Source organism: Lingula anatina, chromosome 8 (genome assembly GCF_051362555.1).
Source record: "Lingula anatina isolate TDL-2025a chromosome 8, LinAna3.0, whole genome shotgun sequence".
In the NCBI taxonomy this organism is placed as follows: Eukaryota; Metazoa; Brachiopoda; class Lingulata; order Lingulida; family Lingulidae; genus Lingula; species Lingula anatina.
In genome coordinates this window covers 12,956,591-12,973,756 of record NC_141774.1, presented here as the reverse complement: position 1 = coordinate 12,973,756, position 17,166 = coordinate 12,956,591, and the positions used below count along the sequence as shown (strand labels likewise).

At 35.5% G+C, this 17,166-nt stretch overlaps 2 protein-coding genes and 1 long non-coding RNA gene across 4 annotated transcripts; 2 read left to right on the top strand and 1 right to left on the bottom strand.

The window, feature by feature from the left end:
* Window positions 1-461: 461 nt before the first annotated feature.
* Window positions 462-5,169, bottom strand: LOC147760381 (uncharacterized). Its single transcript, XR_015330811.1, has 4 exons — window positions 4,927-5,169; window positions 4,713-4,806; window positions 2,458-2,551; window positions 462-1,096 (listed from the first exon to the last, which is right to left on the bottom strand). It is a non-coding gene; the product is annotated as an uncharacterized LOC147760381 (long non-coding RNA).
* Window positions 5,170-5,224: 55 nt separating this feature from the next.
* LOC106171382 (putative methyltransferase-like protein 24) lies at window positions 5,225-12,092 on the top strand. Of its 2 annotated transcripts, XM_086994169.1 has the most exons (8): window positions 5,225-5,397; window positions 7,742-8,290; window positions 8,321-8,331; window positions 8,640-8,866; window positions 9,633-9,764; window positions 10,164-10,232; window positions 10,561-10,717; window positions 11,179-12,092. In XM_086994169.1, the coding sequence occupies exons 2-8, from the start codon at window positions 7,972-7,974 to the stop codon at window positions 11,479-11,481; spliced, it is 1,218 nt and encodes a 405-aa protein (XP_086850295.1). In that variant the 5' UTR covers window positions 5,225-5,397; window positions 7,742-7,971; the 3' UTR covers window positions 11,482-12,092. The 2 variants fall into 2 exon arrangements, with proteins under 2 accessions (XP_086850295.1, XP_086850294.1); XM_086994168.1 differs by having other exon boundaries at window positions 7,742-8,331.
* Window positions 12,093-13,467: 1,375 nt separating this feature from the next.
* Window positions 13,468-17,092, top strand: LOC147760380 (uncharacterized). The gene is made up of 5 exons (XM_087018758.1): window positions 13,468-13,556; window positions 15,315-15,355; window positions 15,542-16,144; window positions 16,721-16,726; window positions 17,046-17,092. The coding sequence occupies exons 2-5, from the start codon at window positions 15,340-15,342 to the stop codon at window positions 17,090-17,092; spliced, it is 672 nt and encodes a 223-aa protein (XP_086874884.1). The 5' UTR covers window positions 13,468-13,556; window positions 15,315-15,339.
* The last annotated feature ends 74 nt before the right edge of the window (window positions 17,093-17,166 follow it).

The window sequence follows — 17,166 nt, the reverse complement described above, 5'->3', positions numbered from 1 at the left end:
TAACAAAATGATACCAGGAGCATATCATCCCACAGTCATTTATCTCCCCCATAGTATTGGTTCAGTAGGGGTGACACTTCTATTGTCCATTGTGTGTACCTGCAAAAGATAACGACAGCGACAGATGACAATTCCGTGAGGCCAGAAATGCGACTGCTTAAATGAATAGGCTGTATGTATACCTTAAAGGGGTGAGGTCGTAACTTGATCAAACAGAGCCATAAAGACCAGGCAAACACTTTTAATGGGACTCTTACCGATATAGACGCTTATATAGCATACAATAGATTTATTCTGAAACTTTGCCTATTTTCTCCTGAACCCCAAAATGTTGATAAATCCATCCAGACATACATTAATTGTTTCCGTTTAAAATTATTGATTTTAGTTGGAAATATGACCAGAATATATGAAGTGTTATATTTTTCTTTTGGTATGAGGAACTGATAAATGAAAGCACCTTATTTTTCCATACCTTTATTTACTACATTTGCCAAATTGTTGCACAGATTACAGTAGAATGAAAAGAATCCTTTTACACAACGACTTGCATGAAAGAGGTCTTATGACCTCAAGCTTTGTGGGAAGAAGAATGGAATAAGAATGTTAAACCGATTAGATCTTTATTGGAATGCATGTTACAGCACAAATATTCAACACATTTAATCAGTCTTGAAAGATACCTTTAAAACAATTATGTATGTTCTAAATTACAAGTAATAAACAACTGTTTTTTCCTACTAGATTTTAATATTGAAAAGTGAATATCCACAAGGAATTTGAAAGTCATATAAAATAAACTATGAAAATAATGTTTAGTCTGTAAACAGATACTCACGGTACAAAAAGGGTAATACATGTAGTTTTTCTTTGATTTTCTTCAGAGATAAATGATCAAACAAAAACACCAGCAGCCGAAATGAAGGGGACATAACAGTGAGTGGGAAATGAGAATGGGCCATCTCCACTGGTGCTGGGTCACTGCCCGGAAAAAAATTACTAGCAGAAGCATCTTCATATCCGGTGCAAGGGCAGGATTTTTGTCACACTGGTCACAATGTATCCAGCACTGTCTGGCAACACCAGCATGCATGCTCTGGTAATGAAAAAAAAAATGTTCGCTTTTATGTCTGTCATTTCTGCATTGATATGTGCAATAGCTTACTGCCAAAATAAAATATTTGAAAATGTATGAACACCACAATTTTCATAATTTGGTCATTGAAGAATGTTGCTCTAAATACACCATAATTTTTCTGATGAGATGTATCTCCCTATGGTATATTTTTCTTTCAAAAAATTGAGAAGCGATGAAAGCTGCATATTCTCTTTCTTTTTGTGCACCGGTTAATATAAAATTTAGTAGCTATTATAATAAAGGTTATTGGACTAACAAAGTTAGAAGGAAAACCAAAAAGGGTATTTTCTCCCTAAAGAATGACCTCATTACCCGTTCTGGTAAAGATATGATTTTTTAAAGTCCCACCAGATGTCTTTACTTCTTGCACAATGAAACAAAATATGTGAAATATTCTCCTTATCTTCACCACAATATGGGCAGTCATCGTCCTCTTCCACACCAATAGTTTTCAAGTATGATTTTACCGGCAAGATTCTGTGTATTGTCCGATACTGAAATCATTGGAGTTTGGTGTCATTTGTAGACCTAAAACAGTTACTATTTACAATTTCATACTTTGTATCAGTGTTTAATTTCAAGTTCCACCTTTTTTCAATTTTTCTATTCTTAGCCGGTTTATAGAGAGTTTGGTAAACGTCTTTGCTGCCCTTTCTGCTTTCAAGGAGTAGTTCTACAGATTGTGGGGTAAATGGACAGGGGGTATTCTCAGTAACATCAGTTTGTGTTTTGTGCCTGATACAGTTTCGTATACCGTAGAATCTGAGTTCACTGCATCTTTGTAATGTTAATTTATTTTCGAATTTCTCCTTCCATAAAATCCTGTCTTCGTCAAAAAAAAAAAAAAAAAAAAAAAAAAAAAAAAAAAAAAAATTCCAACAATTTTTACACCTTTGGTATACCAGTGCTTAATAAACACAGGATTATACCCAACACTAAATTACCATACCATATAGGCTCCAGTGTGATTATGCTCTTTTTATCATAAAGGCATGTGGTTACGTTTTTCCAAGAGATGATGACATCTTTCCAAAAGTAATTACTGCAACAATTATTAAGTTTAGGTAAGTAAGCGTTTCCGAAATCGCTCATGTACTTAAATACATCAAAACCATATTTAGCTTGAAGAAGTGGAGCATATATGTTACTTTTAAAATAGATTCTTCTTAATCAGGTACATTTGAGAGATGTTATTAAGTCAGACATATTTAGCATCTTAAGACCACCATGCTCATAATCACCTGACAAAACCTCCATGTACAGCGAGAAGCTTAATTACAATTTGTCTGTTCAATATAAGTTTTAATGATTTTTTATACCTCAAGTTCTCTTCTCAAGTACTGAATTCTCTCTTCATGATCTTGGGCCAGTCCTCCTGATCTCCCACCTCTTCCAAGTCGTGTACCACTGGACCTAGAAGTTCCATGCACCATTGTCAGTTAAATAAATTCTTTCAATGCTAAAAGGCACAAACATGTCTACGGACAATGAAAGGAGAGTGTTGTAACTAACGTGCATTTGTAAACGACTTTCTTGGAACTCCTCCGCCATATTTGTTTCTCCTTGTACGAGTGCTAATTTAGGCAGCACACTCTGTCTGGCTAACACCGTGAGAACACCTGCGGTTGACGTCTTCTCTATTTTGGGGAGAGGACGTTCTCCAATATGGACTCAAATTTGTAACAATTCATTTTTTTAATTGTCGTCCACCCCAAAGGCCAATTTTGCTTTAGATCGTGACCTAAATACGGGAGAATTTAAGTTTCGGATATGTTTCAATTTTGCTCATGTTGGTAAGAGGCCTTTTCAGTCGGACAACCTTGACATTCACCTCGTGAGCTCGTGTCTATTGTCTTCATATTTTTTCATATCACGTGATATGATCGTTTCATCGCCCGGGAGGACAGGTAAAACAAACACGTTCATATACCTATAGAGCTCCTGTAGTGTTTGGTGGCACATACATGCAAGCTGGTCAAAGGTGTTCTTTCTATGAATACGCTGGTGAGTTGATCGAGTAGCTTAAATTTATATGATTTTGGATAGTTAAGGGTTGTATGTACATGTAAGCCTACTGGTACTTGGTACAGAAAAAAAAATTATATATATATATGCATCTACATGTAGGTTGATTTATCAGGCCCGTAGTCGCGGGGTGGGGGGTTTGGGGGTTCGAAAAATATCTAGGAACAGGTCCCCTCTTGGTAAATTTTTATCCTGATACTGGAAGGTTTCATGGTAAAAGGTCTACTTTTTTCAGAAACAGACTCCCCTTTTGAATTTGCTGTCTTCGGGTCTGTTTATATTCTACAGGGTCAGGTGTAAATTTATCGAGTAGATTGAATGTGTACACGTATGTGGTTAGCATTGTTATTTTCGTGATCAAGCCATTTCCGCGTTAAAGCCAGACAATCTCTGTGTGCTATATGTGTCTTGATTATAACGAATGTTGTTCTCAACATGGACGCGCTTGTTGTTAGTCAAACCTTTGTAACGAATAACAATGCGTGAGGTCAACCGTAAGCCAAGTTGTTTGAAAGACACTCGTTCAATTCTTTAAATAAAGAACTAGGCCACCAGCAATAAGGTGTCACCTGAGTTAAGTTGGTATTTCAGGGCGTATACACTAGGTACTGGTACTAGTTGTTGTGACGACGAAGACTTCTTTATACAGCTTTCTAGCTGATACCCGTCACATGGTAATAGATTGAAACGTGACAAGAGATTAGTATACATGATTTATAGAATCTCTTTATATACTATATTCTGCGTGAAAGTCTTATTTCCAAACTTGCCCCGAGTAAAATATTTTGTGACTTAAACAATAATAACAATTAAAAAAATAAATAAAAGAAAAAAAAGGACTGAGTGGGAATCGAATGTGTGTCATTCAAAATACTATAGGTGTATATTATATGAATTATATAACTTGGTGCTTCACGCAGTCTCTGTTGGGAAATCAATTTATCGACTCTGCAAACGGAAATAACCGTAGAATCTGAGTTCACTGCAGCTTTGTAATGTTAATTTATTTTCGAATTTCTCCTTCGATAAAATCCTGTCTTCGTCAAAAAAAAAAAAAATAATAAAAAAAAAAAATAAATAAAAAAAAATAATAATAATAATTCCAACAATTTTTACACCTTTGGTATACCAGTGCTTTATAAACACAGGATTACACCCAACACTAAATTATCGTTGTACCATATAGGCTCCAGTGTGATTATGCTCTTTTTATCATAAAGGCATGTGGTTACGTTTTTCCAAGAGATGATGACATCTTTCCAAAAGTAATTACTGCAACAATTAATAAGTTTAGGTAAGTAAGCGTTTCCGAAATCGCACATGTACTTAAATACATCAAAACCATATTTAGCTTGAAGAAGTGGAGCATATATGTTACTTCTAAAATAGATTCTTCTTAATCAGGTACATTTGAGAGATGTTATTAAGTCAGACATATTTAGCATCTAAAGACCACCATGCTCATAATCACCTGACAAAACCTCCATGTACAGCGAGAAGCTTAATTACAATTTGTCTGTTCAATATAAGTTTTAATGATTTTTTATACCTCAAGTTCTCTTCTCAACTACTGAATTCTCTCTTCATGATCTTGGGCCAGTCCTCCTGATCTCCCACCTCTTCCAAGTCGTGTACCACTGGACCTAGAAGTTCCATGCACCATTGTCAGTTAAATAAATTCTTTCAATGCTAAAAGGCACAAACATGTCTACGGACAATGAAAGGAGAGTGTTGTAACTAACGTGCATTTGTAAACGACTTACTTGGAACTCCTCCGCCATATTTGTTTCTCCTTGTACGAGTGCTAATTTAGGCAGCACACTCTGTCTGGCTAACACCGTGAGAACACCTGCGGTTGACGTCTTCTCTATTTTGGGGAGAGGACGTTCTCCAATATGGACTCAAATTTGTAACAATTCATTTTTTTAATTGTCGTCCACCCCAAAGGCCAATTTTGCTTTAGATCGTGACCTAAATACGGGAGAATTTAAGTTTCGGATATGTTTCAATTTTGCTCATGTTGGTAAGAGGCCTTTTCAGTCGGACAACCTTGACATTCACCTCGTGAGCTCGTGTCTATTTTCTTCATATTTTTTCATATCACGTGATATGATCGTTTCATCGACCGGGAGGACAGGTAAAACAAACACGTTCATATACCTATAGAGCTCCTGTAGTGTTTGGTGGCACATACATGCAAGCTGGTCAAAGGTGTTCTTTCTATGAATACGCTGGTGAGTTGATCGAGTAGCTTAAATTTATATGATTTTGGATAGTTAAGGGTTGTATGTACATGTAAGCCTACTGGTACTTGGTACAGAAAAAAAAAATTATATATATATATGCATCTACATGTAGGTTGATTTATCAGGCCCGTAGTCGCGGGGTGGGGGGTTTGGGGGTTCGAAAAATATCTAGGAACAGGTCCCCTCCGGGTAAATTTTTATCCTGATACTGGAAGGTTTCATGGTAAAAGGTCTACTTTTTTCAGAAACAGACTCCCCTTTTGAATTTGCTGTCTTCTGGTCTGTTTATATTCTACAGGGTCAGGTGTAAATTTATCGAGTAGATTGAATGTGTACACGTATGTGGTTAGCATTGTTATTTTCGTGATCAAGCCATTTCCATGTTAAACGTACTGAAACCAGACAATCTCTGTGTGCTATATATGTCTTGATTATAACGAATGTTGTTCTCAACATGGACGCGCTTGTTGTTAGTCAAACCTTTGTAACGAATAACAATGCGTGAGGTCAACCGTAAGCCAAGTTGTTTGAAAGACACTCGTTCAATTCTTTAAATAAAGAACTAGGCCACCAGCAATAAGGTGTCACCTGAGTTAAGTTGGTATTTCAGGGCGTATACACTAGGTACTGGTACTAGTTTTTGTGACGATGAAGACTTCTTTATACAGCTTTCTAGCTGATACCCGTCACATGGTAATAGATTGAAACGTGATAAGAGATTAGTAGGCCTATACATGATTTATAGAATCTCTTTATATACTATATTCTGCGTGAAAGTCTTATTTCCAAACTTGCCCCGAGTAAAATATTTTGTGACTTTAACAATAATAACAATTAAAACAATAAATAAATAAAAAAAGGACTGAGTGGGAATCGAATGTGTGTCATTCAAAACGCTATGGGTGTATATTATATGATATATATAACTTGGTGCTTCACGCAGTCTCTGTTGGGAAATCAATTTATCGACACTGCAAATGAAAATAACTATATCATAAGGCGTGTGCCCAGTAGGCCTATATACGCAGGTATCGTTCTTCTGATATGTTTATGCCACGCACCTGTTTCAGTATGTGTACTGATTTTAACATTCTTTAAACATAATGTGCCTACTAGTGAAAATTTTGCCCACTATGTAAAAAAGTCTGCAAGGTTAGTGAGAATTATTCTAAATGTCTTGGTGGAACAGCATTTATGCCATGATAAACACAGCCCATAAATTTTTTTATTAAATCTTACTGGTACAAGACATTTGCTGGACTTAAACTTCGGTTTGTGTGGGATTAATTCAGTTACTGTTATCTTGGTAGTTTTCCCTAAAATGTCTCCAATGTCGGACATCATAACAAAGCCGTGGTTGCATTATGGCTGTACAGAAAGGGTCGGGGGGCTTTTCTGGCCTGGTTTCACAAAAAAAAAAATAAATAAATAAATAAATAAATAAATAAATAAATAAATAAAAATAAAAATAAAAATAAAATAATAAGTAAATAAATAATAATAATAATAATAATAATAATAATAATAATAATAATAATAAAAAACAGGATCAGTTCCTTGGCTTCGTTGACCAGGATTTCCATGACAGTAACATTGTTCTTAGGGTTATACACACACTGGACAATAAAAGTGTCACCCCCTGAATCAGAGTAATCAAGGTTATAAACCGGAAGAGGAGGAATTTAAGCAATGTCAGGATATCGATACAGTTGAATTGTTCAGCCAGAACCGTTTCTTTTGTGTAATTTGATGTTAATAAAATTATACCAGGAGCATATATCATTCCACAGTCATTTATCTCCCCCAAAGTATTGGTTCAGTAGGGTTGACACTTCTATTGTCCAGTGTGTGTATGTGTGTATGTGTGCATGTGACCACGTAATGTTGGTAATCAAGTTTTGTTAGGCAGGGAGGCTGAGTAAGCTAAGTTCCGTGGCGTAACATAGAGTTGTATATGTCACATATTGCATATTGATCCCCGCCAGAAAAGAGTGGACCCAGAACCACTCATCACTAGGTCCGTAGGCAATTAGGTCGTGGAAGCACCCACGAATTAGCAGCTATCCTGGTTCTTCGCCTTTTAACAAATTTTTTTCAGATTTCCCATCCGGCTTGTTCTGGGTCTGCCTCTTCATCGCTGTCCTTGCAGTATATTATTATTATTATTGATAACCGACCAAGTTACATACCAAATGACTTCAGTGCTTCAATCTTCTCCCCGTGACAAGGAGTGTATCGATACCGCACATTATTATTCTTAATATTATGAACTTAATTTACTGGACGATTTTCAAAGTAATTCATTTATTAGATTTTTATTTCTTCATTTTAGCTACATGGAGTTGTCCTCGGTGTGATCAGCACAATGAAAGCGGATGCCGCAGTAGAATGTCACCAGATCTATAACTAATGAAGGCAAAGTTAACGATATTGCACGCTAGAACTACTAGTGCATCTGTTTGCAAGGATCCACCACTAAGCCACCCATAGCTGCGTGAATTTATTAAGATTGTGTGCTACCAGAACAAGTCTGAGATAACTGCTAGGAGTTGCGGTACCGCAATGAAGTTCCAGGGCCTACCTTTTCGTCCACCTTCCCTAAAGATGGTTGTTGGTCTTTCAGCTGGGCTTGTTGTTGTGTTTTTAATGTTGTGGATGATTCAAGGCCCACAGTTGATCAGTTCTGATTCTTCCCTTCAAGGCTCCAAATCTCCAACCCCCGCATCTCAAGGTTCCAAATCTCCAACCCCCACATCTCAAGGCTCCAAAACGCCAACCCCCGCATCTCAAGGCCCCAAAACGCCAACCCCCACATCTCAAGTCTCCAAATCTCCAACCCCCGCATCTCAAGGCCCCAAAACGCCAACCCCCAAATCTCAAGGCCCCAAATCTCAAGGCTCCAAATCTCAAGGCTCCCAGTTGGTAAGCTTTCTCTCTCTCTCTCTCTCTCTCATTAGTAACGGTATATGCTCAATGTTTTTAAAGTATAAAATGGTTTTTACACTTAAGTCACTATAACTGTAACAAGACACCACATATTGCTAAAGCATAATGAAAAAAAAGAAATGATCGAAAAAAAAGATCGATTGTAAGAAAAAAAAAAATTGGGGTATAAAAGCATATCTGTAGAAAATATCAGAATTACAGAATCCTGATAGCTACTTTGTAAAAAGCTTAACTGTCCTTGTTTTTTTTCTGTTTTCTTATTTATTTATTATATTTATTTGTAGCCTCACCGTCTCACGGGTGTCACATCATACAATCTGGTGGATGAAATTACCATGGCGTTAATGGATAAAAATGACACCGATGTCAAACAGTATGGGGACCCGTTCTTTTATAAAGAAGAGCTAGGAGGGGAAGTAGCCTCGACGCTACAGGGGGATGTGGATAAGTTTATACCTGAGTTGAAAATGACATTAAAGGAATACGACAGACTAGAGAAAGGCTTTTATGGGTAAGTCTTTTACTTTAAGATGATCATTTTAAATGCTTATTTCGAACAATAGACAAAACCTTAATTCCCTTTAATACTATTCTTGTATTTGTATAGTTTGCAAAAAAAAAAAAAAAAAAAAAAAACATCTTTGTGTAATAGTTCATTGTTTCACGAAGTCATACCAGCAGTATGTGAAAGTAGTTACTGGGTAGAGAGACTTGGCCAAATAGAGACTATCTCGTCCAGGTTTGGTGCTTGCATCCTCTCGTATCTTTTACAGTCTACTTGTATTTCTCTCCGATAGAATTTATGGCAGAATAGTCAATTTTCAAAATGATAATAAAAAATATATATTTAGCTTTATTATCATTGATTTGAATATTTCATATTTATCCCGTCTCGGTGATTAGTTAGCTGATAATTTTTTGTGTACAAACGTGTCACCAGTGTTGTGGAAGAAGATGCAATAATAATAATAATAATAATAATAATAATAATAATAATAATAATAATAATAATGATAATAATAAAAAAAATGGAAAAAGGTGAATGTGCTTTTTATGTACAGGAAAATCAGTAGTGTAATAATTTATAGGAATTTGGTAGGTTAGCTTCATATGATGGGCTATAAGCAAGGAAATACAAAGGTAACTTTTCATGAAATTTTGTTTATTAAACTGTGTTTTATCCTTAAATTCATTTAATATTATTAATATTTTTTTATTTAGAATTTCATCTTTTGAGAGACATCTTTTTTCACTATATAATTTTTTATATATTGCAGTCATCTCATGCGCCAGCAGTACGACTGCCGTAATAGAGTTCGTGCTGGAATCTCTGAAGATGGAGGTTGGGAAGTTTGTATGGACCCACCGTTTGCAATCAAACCTGGCTCATGTATTGTGTATTCTTTTGGGTAGGAATAAACTAAACCATATATATATATATATATATATATATATATATATATAGAGAGAGAGAGAGAGAGAGAGAGAGAGAGAGAGAGAGAGAGAGTGTGAGAGAGAGAGAGAGAGAGAGAGAGAGAGAGAGAGAGATTAACATTATTTGCTTGTTTGTTCTTATCAAATATCTGGTTCAAATTTGCCAAATCAATATTATTAGCTTTATCAAAAGTACATATCTCGCACTTCATTATCTAAATAAGAACGATCAGGTTTTGACCAAAATTGGCAGGTTGCGCCCAATTTGCACTCCATTTCAAAGAGTTCTATTAATTTAAAATTACTAGAAATGAAGGGAATAGTTTTATGCCTTGACAGTGAACATCTGCTTTATATTTATGTTTTGCGTACAGATTGGGCAATGAATGGTCCTTCGACAGATATATGTCAAAGAGCTGCACAGTGTATGGATTTGATCCAAGGTCAGTAATACCATTTAAATAATAATAATAATAATAATATTTTCCTTTTTCAGTTTGGTCTATTTCATTTTCTTAAAATACTGATGGACATGTAAATACCAAGGTCAGTTAGACCAGATGTTTACAATGCAAATTAACTCCTTGATAAACTTAGGCTATTCAGCCATGTCAGTAATTTAACATTTGCCTATTATAAGGTACAGTATTTTCAAAATGGTTCACTTAAAGAGCTGGGGACCCAAGTCTGTGACTCGATCAGCAGTTATAATCTTAATATCTTCTTAATATCTAAAAGGTATACATGTGTATATATATAATTTTTTTTCAGCATCGGCCTAAAGCAAGAGTCCAAAGAGGTCCAACCAAACATGTGGTTTTACAACATTGGACTCTTTCGTGAAAACAGAATTGTCAAGTGGAAGAATGGACAACAATGGGCCCTCAAAACTCTAGGGACAGTAAGGCAGATGCTGAAACATACAGATGTAATAAATACTCCTTTTTTATTGGTCTTAAAAGCAAACGACTAGAATTGACAGAAGGTCTTCATGTAGCTAAAGTAATTTTTTCACCAATTTTCCCTTTGTCAACAAGATGCATTTAGTACAAATAACAAGAAATAACACATTATAAATACATTGAAAGAAAAGAGGTCAGTTATAATGATAATATTTATATATCTTATATAACAATTTATTATGTTTATTTCACTGCACGTTACAGTTATATACACTGTGCAATGTTAAATTCTTATAATGCAATACTATTCTATACTTCATTCGTGTTTACAAAATTTTGCTTTAGAATTAAAGTATAATACTACTAATTAAAAAAGCAAATATGAAGTATCAAAAGCATATATAAAAACTATACAAAGATTATTAAAATATTTAAAATGTCAAATCTAGTCAACGTCGCTTCTAATTAACATTTTTCTAAATTTCAGGCAACAATAGACTACCTGAAAATGGACGTAGAAGAGTCGGAATGGGACGCCTTAAAGACTGCCTTAAAGGAAGGATCTTTAAAACATGTTAAACAGTTAGCCATTGAATTCCACATATGGAACTTCTCGAAATATATAACACCAAAGCATGTATATGTATTGAGAAAACTAGAAGAACTAGGTTTTAAGATATTTTTCGCAGAAAGAAATGGGTCTGCGAGAATAAAGTCCAAATATACTGGAAGAGTGCTGACGTGGGCCAATAATGTATATTATGTCAATACGAACTATCTTCAAGCATGATTCACATACAAGAAAGGAATTTGACAATTAAGCGTTATGTACGGCACTATTATTATTAACGCCCAAGATTGTGATGCCCGTCGACAAAACTTTCGTCGTTGAAGAGCATTAACTTAACACGACAGATACTCAGCTTGGAACAGGTACAATGTAACAATCGCTCCATTTATGCTGACCGGTTTATTAGCCAAACCGATCTTGTGCTCGTCAATCTGTCTCCAACCTGTAAATATTAAAGCCACATTTATCCAGGGAAGGCAAAAATGGAAGTGGTGGCCGCACAAATGATTTTATTTTTACCGTTTTCAGCTACAGTAACCGCCCCTCGTATTAGTCATGATGTGTCATTTATGTGATAAAATTCATTCAGAATCTTGTGAACTGTGAAAGATACATTTGTAATGTTAGTAATTGACAGCCATGAGTGAATAAGGATCGGGGAGTGCTTGTACAGTAACTGCATCCAGGGTAGATTGGTTTGTTCTTATGATGCTTGCAAACTGCGTGTAATGTAAGCGGAGAGAAGGCCTTTAGATATTGGATGAAGTTCATGTAGAAATAAAAATGGAGAAAAAACGGCGGGGGAAACAACGGGAAAATAGTAATAAATTATATGAAAGAATATACCGTTCTTGTATTTACTACCTCTCGTATCAACAAACGTTATAATCTACTTCGTCATATAATACTCATACGTTTACGAAATTTTATTAAACTAAAATGGAGCCTTCATAAGAAAATATTAGGACGACGGCAGTGGTTAATGTAATGTTCTCGATTTTTACAATTGATTTTATAAGATGTTTTGATGTTGGTGAGATCAGCCTTATGTCACTTTGGAATAAAAGAACCGAGTTAAGAATAAAAAGAACTGTTTACAATTTGCACAGTGAGTCTGCAGTTGAATGTCATTAAACCAAAATGAAACGTAAAACAGATTTTTAAAATTATGCTTTATTTAATTTCATTTACTGTATTTAAGATGTAAAGTGAAAAATGAATAATATTCTCCTAAAAGAAAAAGATATATCCAATATCCAATGTTTTTGTATTTTTTGCTTATCAAATAACATTTACTCCTGAATATATAAACACAACACACGTGCTTACCGTGTGCCAAGTTTGACAGCTACACTGTATGCCCGACACCACTATAAGGGCTGCGCAATGGCTAGACCAAAATCAGTTTTTAAAGCAGAATGTTGCTTGTGTTGTTGCACTGACCTACGACTACAAGATATTCTTAGTTCAAACTTCAAACTCCGTATCAGCCACTTTGCTTCTTGTCTCGTTTGCACGAGATAAAGTCACCGAAGGGCGGGAAAGTCAGCTCAGGCGGCCAAACCTATGACGTACGAGACTTGTGACTTCCAAAAATGGAGCTCTCAGGCGAATACAGCTGTGACGTACGAGACTTGCGACTTCCAAATATGGAAGCGCCCCAGGCAACATTTTGACAAACACGCCCTCAATCTGCCGCTAGTGGCTAGAGTTTCGTATTGCTGATATGGGTTATGTATGAAATCAAGATCGAGCTGGCAATACGGAAATCTAGAACCTAGGGTACACTTCTTCAACCTGATGATAACTTTTTATGTCTACCAAAGATGCTACGTTGTGTAAACATTATGACCTCTTAAACTAGAAATTTATTGCAATCGTCAAGTGACTATGGACGTTTTAATTTAGGAATATTGGGATTTAGTATCTGGTTCGTATTTTATGACGAAAAAAGTAAAGCTATGAAATAACACAGTGCACATTTTATTTGTGGGTGTACTTTTTGTCTAGACAAATGGAAAAAGAAAAAAAATCAGGACCTGCCTTCAAAGGAGTAAATGTATAACCCCGTCTATATGAATGAAGCTCAAATAAATAAAAAAAAGCAACCACTTTTAGATGCAAACGTTTTGCAGTGACGTATATTTTCCCCGTCACGTGTTGAACTCGTTTCTGAACCAGGAAGTAGTATTGCTTAGTTTCAGCGTTGGAGCTGACGCGTTGCTGTTAACATACGTGCGCAGAGTCACATTAGTATAAAGGCTGTTCGAAAACACAATTTTGCAAACGCACTAGTAAGTATAATAATTATGTATTCTAGGTTTTGAATATTTTACATACTTCTATAGATGAGTTATCTCATCTCACAGTTGTGCAACTATGGTGCTCCACATTTAAAAGTAAAAATGTTGAAGGGAATTAAATGTTCGTGAGTGTAGATGAAATGGTTGTGCTTATCATAGTGACTTCAGCGATGGTGTCTTTTCTTTGTTAAACGTTTTAGAATCAGGCGGTTTTCAACCTGAAACATTAGGATCTTTTGGTAACTTGTCTTGTTTTACTCATCAAAAAGTACATGTATAATTGCATCAAATGATAATAAATAAATGACAGTGTGAACTGACAAAGTGTAATGAACGCGTACCTGATCTTAAGTTCGGCGTAGGTTCTGTTTGTAGTTTTATTATTGATACTTTACAACGGAGACATTCAGCAAAATAAAAAAAAGTAATAATAATAATAAATAAATAAAAATAAATAAATAAATAAATAAAATAAAATAAATTAATTAATAAAAATAAGGAGTGAAAAGATGTTTAATACGAACAACAATTTTTTTGCAATATTCTTTGGTCTAGTGGAAGTGACAAAATCGATAAGAAAGTCTACATTTCGGTAAGGTCTTATCGATTATGTATAGAGGTTATAGATATCATATTTACCACCATAGATACCATATTTACCATCATATCAGTTACAGAAAGCCCGGGGGGTCGCTTATCGTAATATTCCCTGCTGTTTTTAATATTAAACTCCTATAACACCGGACTTGCGATCGCTCAGAGAATAAATTGTGGGCATTGTCACTACTACAGACTCAACGCCGTTTGCAACCATAGAAAAACATTATTTATGTAACCTGCAACCACGGCACATTTTACAGCCAACGTTTGTACATGTACGCCACTGAAAAGTGTTGAGGAACCAAAGAGATCTAAGTCTGTGTTGGTTCCCGATAACGTGTTTGAGACTGAGGTGGGCAGGGTGTGGGCGTAAGCGATCTCTCAGTTGTAACAGTTCCAGTTTCAATAAATATTTTGATATTTTTATTAATATTAAAAAAAGAATTGAGGTGATTTGCACTAGTCTCCTTAGGAGTCCTGTTATTAGGACAGTCTTATGCAATAACAGGTGGGTTATTTATTTTGACGTCATCTACATGTAGTTCCAACAAGCACAATAGAGAGCAAGTTCACATCAAATTAAGCGCCGATGTAACATGTCAGAGTCTCATGGTAAAGAGTCCGCTTTCCATTCACTTGTACAGGATTTTGACCCACTTAGGTCAGGCTAACCCTAACCATTATAACTAAATGGAGACTAACCCTAACCATAATAACTAAATGGGTTTCTGTAACACGGGCCATCAGTTTCGTTACACTTGTGCTAAACGGTTAACTCAGCGCCGTTCAATCCAGTAAAACGCTATTTATCTCGTTTAACGCCCTTGTCCAGCCGAAATCCGCTGCATTTTGCTTTAAACGCCATGCGTTTAGCAACGACGTTTAATTGGAATAAAAATAAAATGAAATTCCTCTCAGGACCCCAATTTAATAAATGCAATGTAGTATTTTGGGGCCCATCCTAATTTTCAGAATCAGCTAAAAGAGAATAAATGTGGACCTATGCTAAAGATGTTTTTCAAACCGTTCAGTTATTTACAAAAAGGTAAAAAGCGTCGTAATTGCAAAATGCAAATTTACATTTTCTTCGTTTGCAATATGCTTAAAAAATTTCCACATGTTGCAATATAACATTTTACTATTCCACAGCTCTTGAATTTCGAAGAAAGTAAACATGGCAGACACAAGAGGTATGCATCCAGGGATGAATGTTTAATTTAATCATTTTGTACAAATAAGATTTAATTCTACTAATCTGTCTAAAATTTAAGCTATAAAAATAAATATGTGATGGGAGAGTACGCGAAGAAATGCTTGCCCAGTGTCCAACATAATATTTTTAAATAAATGTGTTGGTTTCTCACTACTGCTTTTAGGTATCGAGTTATTTACTACTCCTCCAAACCAAAGCGCCGCGTATGTAAACTCAACATATGAAACGTCAACAGATATGAATTTTGCTCCAGAGGAGACGCCAAATGTCTACGAGAGTATGATGATTTTAAGTCCTACCGACAATGTCACTGACCCCAAGCCAAGGATTACACAGCCATCAAAGACTAATGTTAATAGAAACCAAAGCGCCGGGTATGTAAACGCAACATATGAAATGTCATCGGATGTAAATTTTGCTCCAGAGGAGACGCCAAGTGTTTACAAAAGTATGAGGATTTGTGGTCCTACCGACAATATCACCGACCCCAATCCAAAGATTACACAGCCACCAAAGACAAAAGTTAATAGAAATCAAACGTCATCAGATGTGAATTGTGCTCCAGAGGAGACGTCAAGTGTTTACGAGAGTATTAGGATTTGTGGTCCTACCAACAATGTCATTGACACCAATCCAAGCATTACACAGCCACCAAAGACAAAAGTCAATAGACGGTTACAAATAGCATTGGTGTTAATTGGAATCATATGCGCTGCACTGGTTGTTACTGTTGTATGGTCACTTGTGCATACCCAAGAAGAAAAAAGTGAGCAACTCAGCCATAATTGTAAAAGTTTTAATTCTGTAAACAATAGGTTTAATTTGAAAATAAATGGCGGAAGACAAATAGAAAATAGAAAATATAGACAAATAAATTTATAAAATAATTATATATTTAATTAAATAAAGGGTTCTGTTAATCATGTGAAAGTCCAAATTTTTATCGATTACTAATTACCATATATTACTCCAAAGCTTTGGCATGGCAGACTATTAAGGTGCTTGACCGTAGATATGTATGACACTGACCAATCATTGGTTTGGGAAACTTTGTTGAAATAGTATCAAGTGCGAGAACTATGTGGCCTTTTTGGTGTACTTTTGACAGGCGAAATACTTTAGTTTCGCTCTCCTTGTGCTGTCATTGTGTTCTCCTTGTGTTCGTTTTCGTTCGTCTTCATTCGTGTATTTTCGTTTACTCTTGTGTGTGTTTTTCTTTGTCCAAAGTCTGTTTCGCGCGAGGGAAAGAGATCAGTCGTTCGCAAGTCGCGCCATAGGAAAGACGTGGTCTTTCTTGTCCAGTTTGTTGTCTTGAAATGAGACACTTCTTTTATATTTTCAGGTAGGCGTGAGTTTTATTTCTGTTTTTCTTTCTTATGTTTCATTTGGTATTCAACTTTTGGTTTCTTATTATTCCTCCTTTATCATTCCATTCCTACTTCACATAAATTGTTTATTTTTGATACATTTCGTTTTATAAGTTAAGTTATTTTGTTAGTTAAGTAATTTTGTTGTATAGTTATTCATGTTTTTATTCGTGTGATTGAGTTGCTTTTAAGTTGATGTTGTTATTACTATGAGTCGTTCGCAAGTCGCGGCATAGGAAAGACGTGGCCTTTCTTGTCCAGATTCTTGTCTTGAAATGAGACAATTCTTTACATTTTCAGATCTGACTCTTGTGTTGTTCAATAAAGCAAATAAAACTGATCGCTGAGACATAATGATATATATCTTCCACTTACCAAGGCACAATGTCCATCTGGTGGCGAAACTGTGGGTACAAAACCC